The sequence below is a fragment of the Semicossyphus pulcher genome, unplaced genomic scaffold (assembly GCF_022749685.1).
Source record: "Semicossyphus pulcher isolate SPU_LCO1_2020_fin unplaced genomic scaffold, fSemPul1.0.p SCAF_13, whole genome shotgun sequence".
Classification (NCBI taxonomy): domain Eukaryota; kingdom Metazoa; phylum Chordata; class Actinopteri; order Labriformes; family Labridae; genus Semicossyphus; species Semicossyphus pulcher.
The window spans coordinates 5,998,511-6,012,905 of record NW_027211637.1 but is presented as its reverse complement, the minus strand read 5'-3'; the positions used below and the strand labels follow the sequence as shown (position 1 = coordinate 6,012,905).

General features: G+C 40.5%; 1 protein-coding gene across 1 annotated transcript in view; it reads right to left on the bottom strand.

Annotated features, from left to right (window-relative positions):
• mtor (mechanistic target of rapamycin kinase) overlaps positions 1–14,395 on the bottom strand; it is a 103,233-nt gene that overhangs the window by 78,281 nt on the left and 10,557 nt on the right. The window contains exons 18-21 of the mRNA XM_069659756.1: positions 13,718–13,847; positions 7,090–7,340; positions 6,914–7,000; positions 5,149–5,316 (exon numbers count right to left, since the gene is read on the bottom strand). Coding sequence (XP_069515857.1) covers positions 5,149–5,316; positions 6,914–7,000; positions 7,090–7,340; positions 13,718–13,847 — 636 coding nt within the window. The remainder of the gene's footprint in view (positions 1–5,148; positions 5,317–6,913; positions 7,001–7,089; positions 7,341–13,717; positions 13,848–14,395) is intronic.

Sequence of the window (14,395 nt, the reverse complement as noted above, 5' to 3'; positions counted from 1 at the left end):
TGCCAGGTTTCATTCTGTTTTTTTCTACACGCTGCACTTTGTGACATCTACAAAGTGCAGCCTCAGTAAACTATAAGTGCTAACGTTAGCAGCCGTGGCAAAGAGTAATCGTTATCATTGTTTAAAACGACAAATAGTCAATTTTTTATATTTATTATGTTTGATGCAACCAAACATCAGTGCTGCTTCCGAACGCGCCGCGCATTTGTCATCCCTCTGCGTGACAGCAAGTGGACTTTTAATCTGAAATAACTACATGATTAGCATTGCTGTTTTTTTATCAACACGACATGGATAAGAGGAAACCTGGATGTGTTTTATGAACGTTGCCGGCAAGGAGGATGGATTATATGCACAGCAAGGCTTAGGGGAGAAGGCTACGTCACATTAGGTAGGACAAAAAGTTTTTGTTTTGACAACTGACTAACAGTAACTTGTTAATAACAATCAGCTGGGGTCGGGTCCGACATTTCTCAGTTCTGCCTGGGTCTGGGTCCCAGCTTTCAAATAATAGATGAATCCCGTTCGGTTCCGGGTAGTACATCTTTCTGTCTCTTTGGGTTTGGGCACAACATTTCGGACCAGTAAAGACCTTTACTTGGGAGAGCTGGCCAATCAAAAGAAAGTGGACTTGTAGGGGCAGGGTTTCTTAAAGGGACAGAGCTGACTGACGTAGTTTAAGGCAGAGGCTGTATGAGGGCCAGCACAGAGCACCAGTGTGAGAAAAATGAGTTTTTGTAACTGTATGCTAAGCAACTACACAGGTATTGCAGAGTGAAATATGAGGCTTGAAATTAGCATAATATCCCTCAAAAATATAAATTTTGAGGGTTGGCACAGGAGGTCCAACATGGACTGAAGTGGGAGAGAGATGTCTCAAAGAATTCCCAAATGCAGAATTTATATTTATTCTTTTTAGATTTATTTATATTCTTTTTTAGATATCAAAGTAGATAATAAAAGAAAGTTCTATGGCATTCATGTTCACGTTTTCTAAGGGGTTAAACCTGATCTAGGCCATACAACGATAGCAATCATAACAAAGTCATGCTGCGTTGGTTGTATACAGCTGTTAAAAAATAGTATTATGGTAAGTTGTATTTCTCTTTTACTGATATCAGATTGGTACACCGGGTATAATAAATGCTGCTTCCGTCCAGCCAACCAGCTCTCCATACCACATCTTAAGAAAATCTAACATTAGCAGTGTGGTTGACGTTGAGAAAAGTTTGTTCTCACGGTCACGTCATGTTGTGCGGAGCATGTGTGCACGGAAAGATGGTGGTCTTAAAGGATGACGTATGTTGCAGCCAACAAACCCACCCCAGTCCCTAACACAGACCATGACCGCTTGTGCTCTTTCCCCGCACCTCCTCCCCCACGTCCAAATTGTGCACGGCGAGACAGCAGGAAGCCGAGGTGGAGGTGTAGGAGTGTGCGTGTGTGCACTGGGCGGGGGGGGGGGCTGGACGGAATAGCTCCTAGAAATGATGGAGGTATGTTTTTCTTTTCTTCTCCTTTGGACCAGGGGGTAACCTGACTCTTACTTCCCCCCAGTCCGTGACCCCCATCCTGTGCTAAAGATTAGGCTCCAGACCCGGGCCTGAGTTATAGACTATCCAGACTGCGGGCTGCTGGGTTATCTAATACTGCAGACTCTGAGAAAAAACAGCACCAGACTAGAGAGCACGAAATGACTGAGCTTCATATTATTCTGTCTTTGTGGTCCTTGCTCAAACCATGATTTAAGGTTTGAGAGAAAACCCAACAACCACTGGCAGCAGCTGCTGAAACAGGAGAGTGTGTTAGCTACAGGTCTATGCTGTCTTTGAACTACAGTATTACAAGTGAATGGCTTTGACCTGAGTGGATATTTTTGATGGATATTGAAGGAAACCGCAAACAGAAAGCAGCACACCAATAAGTCAACTGTGGGCTGAGCTCCTGTGCTCACTGATACAGTGTGGAGTGATGGGAGGACTTTTTAAACACACAGTCCTCTTGGCAGTGGCATAAAATTAACTTATCTACTCAAGTAAAAACTCAAATCTAGCATACGATCTTTTCAATCTAATTAGAGTGCTTTCTCCACCAGATTTATGACACTCAACTTGTCACTTTGTCTTCCATTCATCAGTGCAGCTGACAAATGTCCATACGAGCTGAGTGGTCGACTCTGACCTTAAAAAAAAAATCACTTGCATAATACAAAGTTAGGTTAATGCTCTACTTAGACATGCATTTTACTATTTTATTGCCATTATTAATTGAGGAGACTAAACTTAAACTCTTCTCTATTACAGCTTCCATATATTTCTTTATGAAGACAAATTGCCTATATGTAGTAACCATATTTTAGAAAGGACTCAACATAGCCAGTATATAAGAACTACAACACATCTGAATGTGTGAGCGATTTTTACTCTTTCCTATGACTCTTTGTGTTGCACATGGTTTGTCCAGCTCAGAAAATTATTTGGCATGGTCGGATCAAAATACACCTAGCACAATTTACCCGTGAGCTGTGAACAGGAAATAGTGTGGATGAGGTTGTAGACATAAATTGCTGGAGCTAGTATGGCTCGTATCCAAACAACAGAGCGGAAATGTTGTTACTTATACAGCAAGTATGCATTGTTCATATTCGCAGCTATTTTAGACTTAGTCTTAGTCTTAAGATGAAAATGCTTCTAAGTTTTAGTCACATTTTTAGTCATTTTTATCCTTTATAGTTTTAATCAAGTTTTAGTCAACGAAAAACTCAAAACATTTTCAGCCAGTTTAAGTCAATAAAAGTCATTACATTTTAGTCAAAATGTTTTCTCTCGTGAAAAAATATTACCCCCCTCCAGTCTCCCCTTGTTTTTACTTGTTTGCTTCAGGTAAAATTAACACTTTAAATGTCAGCAGATCATCCACACAGTAAAAGAACGATTAAGACACAGCATCTAAAGATTAGTTTTCATCATCGCTTCTCATTTAAACAGCCTGACTGAAGCAGACAGCTGATGATCACTCCTTTTTGTGCAGAAGAAATGTCAAATAACGCGCAAAACACCCCTTTTTCGATGTGCACAGAGCCTGAAGCAGAAAGCCTGAGTTAACAGAGAAAGTGGGTTACCAAGTAACAGGCATGCATTGCTTATATTTCGACAGATTAGAAGCACGGGGGGGGATATGCACTTTGAATGTCCGACAGCCACCACTAATATTTTAGTCCTCATCGTCTTGTCATGTTAACGAAAACAAAACATTCGTGTCGTCAGAGTTTTTAGAGCTCATCGTCGTCTCGCCTTAATCATGTAAAAAAGATCGTTAACCAACATTTTCAGTTATTTTTTTCGAAACCGAAATGAAGACAGCAAGTACAACAGATTTTCCTGTCCTTAACCTCCGTTACTGTCCTGCACTTACTGTAGCATCTGTCCTTCTCTGCTGCATGTGGTGTGCACCATGCAGTTATAAAACTGATGTAAACAAGTAATAATTACAGAAATGTGAAGTCATTCCCAACTCTGACTCAAAGATCATAAGAGTCTCACAATTTGTCCAACAAGATTGAACTAAGAAATGAATGGGAAGCAAATTCCAGCGTGAAGGTGTCTTTTAATTCATGTTATCAATTTCATGGTTTTCATTTCCTCTGTGCTTCTGTCATTTCTTATGTATCTGTCTTTTATTTATTTATGTATATTTGTACACATAAAAACACACTATTATACATTATTATTATAGGTTTTCTCAAAGCATAATCAAGTGTTCAATTTCAATTTTGGACTAAGCCCACCAGCTATATTATGTAAAAGGCAACAACAAGAAATTGACAGCGACTGCAGAAAATGGAAAATACTGCATTGCTCGAGGATTTGGAACAGGATGCACTATGCAGGGAGTGCATCATTAAAAAGTACAGACACTGAGGTCTCTCTGATGATCATTGCACTGGGCCACAGCAGGCAGCACCGTCTGTTTTTATTGGTATTGTTTTATAATGACTCAATTTCTTTTTTATTTCAGCTATTTCTCTGCTCTCTGCTGAGTAAGCATTCCTGGCAGCACTAACTACTTTCCAAACAATTTTTTACTATTTGTTGAGCCTCCGCTGAAGGTTCTAAAAGCACTTTTTTAAAAAGCTGTTCCAGCTCTGTGACCACAATTTAAATTCCAGCCTTACTGAATTCACTTCTGTAACCACTCAATTTGTCAAACCTTTATTGTTTGTATTTTTCAATTGAGTTCTTCTGTAATTGATGCTATTTTCTTCCCTGATTAATTCTGTCAGTGCTTTCTGCTGCAATAACTTGATTTAAATACAAACTGAATCTGCTCTGTGATTCTGACATTTAAACTTCCATGTGTCACATTTAAAGGCTCAACCTACTATTTTTTAAAGACCAGCTCCAGTTATGTTTTAAGACACATAAAATGCTCTGCTTGAAATAATAAATTGTGTCTGATATGTTTTTTCTGCAAAATACATTTAATTACCTTGTAAAAATCATCCGAAGGTGTCTCCTCCTTCTCCCTCATTAAAATTCCCCAATCTGCATAGACCCCGCCCACTACGTACTACATTTCCTACAGCCGAGAACAAAACACGTCTCTGCCATCGTTTAGTTTCAACTTGTGGAAACTTAGCTAGCTTGAAAGCAGTAATTAGTAGTACTAACATTAACGTTAGTAGTCAGCAGTGAGTTTGCAAAAATTACGATGACGGTTATAGCTGGCTCACGCATCGCTGAAGCGGTTGCCATAGGTTGCACATAATGATATGCATAGCGTCACCCCGTCCATTAACGGGATTGGCTCCTTAGGTTTGTGACATCTCAAACCTGCCAATCTGAAAACGTGTTGTTCAGCCTGTCCTTGGTACACTGCAGTTTAAAAGCAGACAGGCCCAGCCATGGGGATGACTGTTTATGTTGTCCAAGATATGTCTTGTAGCACATGAAGAACACCACATGGAGATGTTTACAAGGTTAAACACTGGACTTTCACTGGAAACAAACAGTGCTCTCCTTAATTAAATTCCTAGCCAACTACAGCACAGTAGGATCGGGATAGATGGAACTCTTTTGGGATGAATAATAACACGGCTGGAATACACAGCAGAATTTGCCTAAATTGTCACCTGAATGTTTCACTCACCTTGATAGTCACACTTCGCCCGGTGCTGTTGTCGTGCATGAACACACGCAACATGTGTGGGATAAGCTGAGGAAGGTAGAGCTTGAACTCTCCACCCAGCGCCACCACAATCTGCTCAATCAGAAGGATGATGGTGTTCTGCATGGGGTTGTTTGGTGTCCAGTACTCCTACAGGGCAGAACATAATATGTGGACAATAATCAAAATAGCATCATATTGATAATTCTTTTAAAACAGTTAAACTGAAGGTGGACTATCCTTGCTTTTGTACAGTCATCCTGCTACTACCCAGCTTTAAAACATATTGCAATACTATAAGGACATGCTATTCACTTTCCTAGCTGTTATATTATTTGAAAAATTAGCTTGCCATATTTCTGACCAAAATGTGAATAATAAAAGCAGGTCACTGTAAAAAATGAAAAAAAGCTAGTATTACCTAAGCTAACAGACAGCTGTAACTGTTGTAGTAAGTTAAACTCTTGTCCTAAATAAGACTGACCTAAATTATGGCGAGTCCAATTTCAGAATATAAATTTTTACTATATTCAGAAGGTACATCCAAAGCACTACATCATCCTCTTTGCTCTCATAAAATACTGACAGTTTTGTCGGTACGAAAAATGGGGTCAAAATGTGCTCCAATCAATGATCTGACTGTGAGAGAGACGTTGGGACAGATCTCTATCTGGAAATACAAAACTTTCACGTGCCAGAGGCAGAGAGAGAGAGAACCATGATACTAGATGGCGAGGAATGGAGACCATTTCCTGTCAACTGGGACTGACATCACGTCTCTGTGTGGCTTATGACACCGTTTTGGAAAAACCAGGCACAGCAACCGTCTACATTAGAGATAATGGCAATTGGAGTTACAGTGGAAGACTTGAAGTCACGCTATGCGTCAATCAGTCAATAGGCTTCAGCTGTGAGATCTGGCGGAGGTGTTTTGTCAGAGACCAGAGGTCCCAAGCAGCCCCCAACTTCCTGCTTTCCCTGCCTGTGGCAGCTGAGCAGAGTGCAAGTGAGTGTACATCCTGAATGGCTATTCCAGCCCCCTCATCTGGATGCAGGAGCTGAGCTGGAGCAAAAATGAATAGATTCTTTGTTTCACTCGCCATTTATTAACTCAGAGGGACTTAAGGTGCACTGTTCCAGTTCTCTCAATTACTTTTCTTCAGGAGTTACCGCCATTGCAAGAGTGTCGGTAACAGTATTACCAAGATTCCGATAGAAGGACAGTCATATGATATTTTGTGCCTCGCTATATGATTATGTGTTAGAAAAGTGTGCATGAGCAAGTGCAAGGGCTATGACTTTAGCAGTTGTTTCCCATCATGTGATAAGGGAAAATGTCAGATGTCACAATTTTTCTCCTAACAATTAATTAGACAATGTGAGTAGGAACGTAGGACAGATCTTTACTGCTGTGAGAAGGTGTTATTCTAAACAACGAGCCAAACTAAAGGGGAGAGCGAAGAAAATATTATCCAGTACAAATAACATGATTTTCTCATTCTTTCAGTCCTGCAGCCTAATCGTGTGAGTTAAGTACCACATCACATAATGTGCACTGCTGTGTGACAGGAGGCCAGACTTCATCCATGGGCCCCGAACACATTACTCCTAATAAGGAAAGTGTTGAGCACAACTGAGCGCAATTAGGAGTTTGCAGCTGTTTGTCTGACTCACAGGAAAATAAGAGGGGCTGGGTGATCAGTGTTTAGGGGTCACGGTGATGGGGGTTGTTGATTCTGTTACTCACTCTAATGAGGGTGAAGATGTCGTCCATGTAGGGACGAATGTGGATCTTTACAAAGCACACCACCATTCCCATCTGCTGGAAAAGGAACTGGAAAACAAGAAGAGCACAGAGCGGAAAAGAGTAAGACATTTGAATTGGAAAAAAACAATAAATAAACCAGACAGTGTTCTACCTACCTCTCTGATACTGGCATCACAGACCCTTATGACATTTAGGAAGGTGGGCATGACCTGGGGAAGAAACTGTACACACTTGAGGCCCAGAGACTTAAAGATGAAGGTGACAGCCTGGACCACCATGGTATGGTGGTTGGAGAGCGAAGGGTCTCTCAGGATGCGCATGAGAGTGACAATGGCCACGGCCGGGTAAAACTCATCCAGGGGCAGGTTGCCCATGTTCACCAGCATCTCACTGGTGCTGTAGTCCGCTGTGAAGAAGACAACAGAGGGAATCACTTAAACTCTTGCAATAAATTAATTAAGCAAGACTGTTAATCTCTTTCCTAATCTTTCCTAATTCTTGAGGAAGAAATGGCTGTACGGTGTACAATGAGAAAGATTTTACAGGAAATCACTTTTAAGCTCCTGTGAGGAGTTTTTCACTGGTTATGGAACAGGCTGAAATGAATGCTGATTACTCTATATGACCTACAAAAGCAAACAGACCAATAGTGACAAGATTGATTATTTCTATATAGTTCTTTTTAATGCCTGAAACTGCTGGCAGGGGGTAGGTGCAGATGAAGCGATTACCTGCACGCTGCCTTTGTTTACATTTTCCAGGGCAAACATTTAAAGTAAGTGATACATATGACTGTTAAAGAAATCAGGATGTGATTTAAAAACCACCACTTAAACCAAAGAGAAGGGAGGTATGGCTTTGACCACAGGGGGCACCAAAATCAACACAAACCAAAATTTCCTCACAGCAGCTTTAACCTGAGAAAATCACTGTCGAGTTTTAAAGAACTCAAAAGCACACCTTTACACATAATATAATCAGAAGTCGAGGAGTTTTTTTGGTAACATAATTTATATGATTTGAAAACATGTAACCTTGCCTATTATCCGAGGGAAGCTTTCTGCTGTTAAAACAAGCTGATTTTGCATTAACCCTTTATGCCTGGGACGCTCTACAAGCCTGAGTATGGCGTGACGGCTGCCTGGCTGAACTGGCAGCCATCACACAGCCTTGGTGTCCACATAGGCAGCATGTCAGCTGCAGCGCTGCTGCTGCTTCTCTTTACATTGAGTTTGCCTTTGATAATGGCCATACATTATCAAATGTCAATATCATTTTGTTTCAATGTAACTTTTATTTATATTTCGTTCAGACATAAATCGGAAAAGGGTAAAGGCAGTTTTAAGCTAAAAAAAGTTTACTTTTCATTTATTTCCGTGACTTATTCTACATACATAAATATTCAAACGGAAGTGAAAGATATAATATTGCTGGTATTAAGGCAATATGACTATCCACATATAATTTTCACTGGGCGAGCCTCTATTCTTAAGATTTGCACCGCTGCAGCAGTGCTGATGAGCCTTTCTGTTCATGAGCTCCTCAAACTTTAACATGGGCGCCGATTACAAGCAACAAGTTCTGCAACGCACACACACTGCTTAGGCATGCAGTGATGACCAAGTAATCATAGCATAAATAACTTTAGATGGATAAAATATCTATATTTTGATTGACATCTTGAGTCTGGTGTGTTTCTCGACGAACCTGAATTTCCCCTCTGGGGATCAAAGGATTATCTTATCTTAAGAAAACACAGGCTGGTTTTCCTACTGTTATTACATGAGAGGAGAAGCAAACTTAAAAAAGCTTAGTAAACAATAACAACCTAAAAGTACATACTGTCTAGAGTAGAGAGAGTTTTGGTAGGTGGGAAACACTCGAGGCTACTTGTGCCAATCAGGCGCAATATATCTTTACCAAAGCCAGACAATAAAAAGCACTTCCAGCTTGATTCTTGAAAATAAAAGCTTTCCATATAACCTACTTCTTGCTCTTCCAAAGGTGATCTTATCATCACACGTATTGGAGCTTAATTTACGGCTATAAATCGGTTTCCAACTATAACTTCATAAGTCAAACCCTTGTGACTATAACAGACAGCCAATCTTGTCGTCATGACACTGAAAGACTATTAGTCAGGCATCAATTCTCCCACGTGTAAGTCTGAGTATATTAACAGTGATTTATGGCATCCCAGACACCGTCTTGCACTATCGAAATCAACGCGGCGTCCTTCACACTTAGCACAGCTGAAAATGCATCTGGTGCCGACCATAAAATTTGACAACAATAATAGTCTGAAGGGAGAGCAGAGCTGATATTGTTGGCTAGTTGCTGTTGGTTCTGGCATCAACATTTATAATACCATTGGACAAGAAATCACATAAGGATTTTCTTTTTGTCTCAAAGGCCAAAGCTTGATTGCAGTAGTTGATTAATTTGCTCTGTGTGTTTAGTCTCGTAAAAAAAACAACAAAGGAAAAATTATTGAGCTGGCCAACATAAACAAAGAACTTTTTTGGCTACTTTGCTTTGTTTTGGCATCATCAGTTAATGCATACATTTATTTACAGTAAGCACAGTATATGCATGGGAAAAAAAGACAAAAGAGGCTGATCAAACATGTCCCTTCAAGGCTAAACAGAAACTTCTTTAATCCAAGTGAAAAAATGAAGCCTCCTCGTTAAATTTAACGAGACCGCTGCATTGGAAGAGAGGGGAACGTGATGCAGATGTCAGGATCCCCGCTGTGCCAATGTTCCGGCAAAAAAAGCAGGTCATCCAGCTCAAAGGGCCGAAGCTGGGTCAAATTTGCACGCCTACATCCTGACTGTTGGAATATGAAGAGTAGGACTTAACTTGTTGATTTGCAACCTCCAAATCAGACATTTAGATCACACAGACGTAAAAATACTCTGTGTATTTGATGTCTGATAAACCTCCAGCACTCAGACCAACACAGCCCTTTGATTTTCTATTTAGCAGTGCCATTTCTGGAGAGAACACCCAGTAATTCTCACTGTGTCCTTCAATTTAAGATGTCCATGTGATTGCTGCCATCTGTAATAAGCCGCGCTCAGAATTAGAGGACACAAATTCCTTCTTAAAAGAAGTATAAAAGAGACTTTTAACTTTTATGATGCATATTTCTCTTTTTAATATGTAGTTTTATTAATGTTTTTCTATGACGGGCAATGCAAATGGGGTCAGTCTGTCCTTTTTTTCTCTGCAGCCTGACTTTAACAAGGCATCTGAGAAGACGGACGTCTGATTTTCAGCTTTTCACCGGCCCTCTGCAGGAGTACAGTTTCAGCTGCTCCAGTTCTGTCTCCCTTAAGACTCTGGACTGTAGACATAACAGATTGGCACAGAGCTTGTCAGGCTAAAGAGGGTAGCTTTGCTGTTGGATCTTTTATTATTCCGGCCTTCACCAGGTCTTGATTAATGACGGTGATCGATGGCTACACATCTGTATCTTCACAGGCCACAAACAGGCAAGGGAGGCAGCAGTACTGCAGTAATTCAGGCTTCAGCTGTGTAGGAGAAGAAAAACTCAACTGCTTCCTAGCCATAATAACAGATGTAAATACAGCTGCTTACTAAAACGGTGTACAAAACAATATATCAGTTTTATTATTTAAACTGTCCTTACTGAAGTGTTTGAAATCAGCTGAGGACACTGGCCTAGCCAATGACCTCCCACATAACAAAATACACACCATCAAATTCTGCAAGTGCTCCAGACACTGACCCTGACAAATCTGCCAACAGATGCACAGCCTCCAATTCTGGTCACAGTCCATTTAGTCGAAGAGCAAACTGGTAAAACCATTACGGCATTGTCCGAGGTCAGAGTCTGAGACACATGACTGGATCAGACAAGAGGAGACCTGCACTCTCCATCCATAATGCACATGACGAAAGACAGATGAGCCGTTTTATTGTCATTGTTATGAATTTTCAAGATCTACAGAGGATGACAAGCTTTATGTGACAGCATGAACTTTCATTGTGTTCCACCGTTAGATGAAACATTTCCATCGATGTCAAAGCCTGCTGTATTAACCTGAAGTTTCTGTGATAAATCAAAGTCAACAAAGCACTCCTAGCTTAAAGTTATAATCTCAGAGATTTCAGTTTCGTTGTCTTTGGCGGCACCTATGGCAAATAAACGGTAACTGTGGGAGCACACTTCCCAGATTTCCAGACAGTGCTGCATGTGTGACGTCCACGGTTGGCTCAGAATGTAACTCTTGACTCTCCTCGCTGACGGTCACTTTCCTTTTTAGACTGTTTGCCTTCATCTGAGCGTCCAATTTGTTTCTTTTTCTTTGGATTTCCACTTATTTTTGAAGTTGTATCTGTAGTCATCCATCTTTTCTTTGTTTGTTCAGCCATAGAAGATTACTGTTTACTCACAACACTTGCAGAGAGCGGAAAAGCAGCAGTTTAGCTCCGCCTACCCTCTCTGGCAGACCAACCACTGCTGGGTGATGGAAAACACGCCACTAACTTGCCGCCGCTGGTGATTTTTTCCACGAATGTTGCACCAAAGGCAAAGGCTTTCATCAGTGGGCCATAGACTAAATCACCATTGTGTTACCTCATTCAGCAATAGATAGTGACTTAGCAGACATTTATCTAAATGAAAATCTTCGAGATTATTACTTTAAGCAACCCTGATATGGTAAATATCACTCAAAGCTGCTTTTACACTACATGTCACATTCATCTGGCTGTGCCACCAGGAGCAATTTGGGGTTCAGTTCTTGCCCAAGGACGCTTCGACATGTGACTGTACCAATCAGGGATCGAAACCCCAACCTTCCGATTGAGAGATGACCGACTCTACCACTGAGCTACAGCCGCCCCAAAGATATCAGTGTTTTAGGCCATCAATGTAGACGTCTTCACTGGCTCTCTCAGACTGTCGGACACAAGGCAGGATCTGGGACTCGTTTTTATTCCGTTTTATTATGGTCATTTAGGTCCTGGTCAGTACCATTTTATCACACCAGTTCCTGTGTCCATTTATCATTATGTGTAGAACCTGAGTGGATCCAAAAGGACCCTTAGTCAGGTTGAGTTTGTGAGATCGTGTATAATATACATACATATATACATTTTCAAACTATCTTGTCCAACTGGATCTCTTAACAAATTTATCAAGTCCATCGGGAGTTGGGACTGTCAGTTAGGACCGGTAACCTCATCATTGTTGAACATTTAATGTGATTGGTGAATGTCAGCGCAGCAGGGGAGAGGGAAGCTTGGTGGGAAAGAATATGACCCAGATGTGGAACCTGTATAACTTATTAAGGACAGTATTTGGACGAGATTTTATCTTTCCAAACAGATACTGACAAGGTAAGAAAGGGCCTCAAGAAATAGATGATAGATCTTATTAGAAGCAGTCTTCATCAATGCTGGGATTGGCAATGGAATTTCATTAGATATGGTTGTATATTTGAGCATAAATAAAAATAGACTGCATCAGTAATCAATTATCTCACATAGCATTACCTGAAATAAATCATTCACAGTTAGTATTCTATTTGAAATTTGCTTTATGAGATGTCTGTCTAAAGTGGGTCACCTTAAATGAAATCCAGTTGAAGTGGTTATATTTCCCTTTGAACTGGCAGACCCTCACTCTGGAGGTAGTTTAGTCGGGTGTAGGTCAGACAGAAGCCAGAAATTCGATCCTGAAAGAACGAGGCCTCCAACAAATCGAAAACCCAAATGCAGGGGCAAGACCTCGAAAAAGTGTGTTTTGTCAGGAGTGAGCAGAGATATCACTTCACTCATTTCTAAAGAGCTCTAGATTTATGAGATGTAAAATAGCCAGGCTGTAAAGTGTTTTTTAGCCAGATAGAGTATCATTGGTTTAATGTGAGCCAGATTAAGTAAATCAAATAACTACAGATGAAATGAGCTCCTCTCTAAAGAGATCATATTCTGACCAAAGAAAAATTGGGCTGCAAAAATTGCTGAGGTATGTTTGATTCACAGCTCATACCACAGAACTGACTTGTTAATAACAGAAAGCATGCAACAGTATGTAAAGATCACACCTGCACAAATGGTTCAGAATCTCATTGTCATTTTCCTCAATTTAATATTGTTCAATTCAGTGCGAAACAACTCATAGCACTATTTACAGCTTCTTAATTGTATTTATAATCCTTGAGTGCTTTGCTTTTCACAAACGATTTACGAGCATGACAAAAATGTATGCGACTGAATCTTTGGCTGGCCATTTATCAATCCAAATGTTGCAGAGAAACTGCTGAAGTCTTGTTTTACATCTCGGATGACTTTTCTGAATGACATTTACATGCAGCTTCTAAAACGCAGACTGCCATTTCAGCTTTGTGACCTTTAGTGCTGGAGTTGTTTGTTTAGATGAGTTACCTCACAGTCCACCTTCAAGAAGTGCGTTACTGCCTGCAGCTAGATTAGTTCACTTCCTGGTTGGATATGATTGTTTATATTTAAGTAGAGACACACAGCTGACCCACTCAACATGTGGTTTGGAATAGGTTTAGAGGATTTGAAAAGGTGTCAGAAGGACTGATACAGAATATCCTCAATATCTTTGTGAAGACACATTTTAAACTATTTTCTTCATACTTACTTTTAATTCAATCAAGAGACTTTCCAGGTGTTTTACAAAGAGTACAATACTTCTATAATTTCGAGTAATTTAAATAGAGAGTTTAACTAATACATGTTCTGACTCTTTAAAAACTTTGAATTTTAAAGTGATCACAGGCCTACCTGAGTCCTGACTGGACTTGGACTCAGAGAGACTGACAGCGGAGGCATCTCGGGACTGGTCAATCATGCCGATGTTGACCTTGTGCTTGTAGGGGTCAAGAGCTCCGAGAAGACCAAGTACACGGATAGCCTGTTAGGGTTAAACAGCACGAACAGAGTTAGAATCTTCCACTGGTCTAATAAGTCTAATAGAGGGCAAGGGCACCTCGACAGTGCTCAGGAAATGACACGGCACCTCTCCAGCTACCAGTCCCAATTTCCATGCTTAGTCTGTACCGGGACTTAAACCCTCCGTTTCCCAAGCCAAGTCTGAGCTACCGTCATACCCCATTCAAAACAGTTATAAAGTGCAATCATGTCCTAACAGCTCTAAAGTGCCATTGAAATAGCGCATTAAGCTACTAATTGGCAAATTGAGGACTGCTGGAAACATAATGAAAATGCACAAACAATAGATATGTGGAGATTTTTGCATAAGTGGTTTTCAGAATGGATGTTATGAAACATTTTATACCCTCTGGATTCAGTTGTAAGTGTTGTAAGTCTGCGGTGGGGTATTCCTCTGCTAAAACAATCATAAATTGAAAAGTGAGCCAATAAAACTTTGTAATTTTTTTAAAGACACTTGAGTTTGCTGTAAAAACTTTGTCAAGGACTACTGGGACTATGGCACAAAGT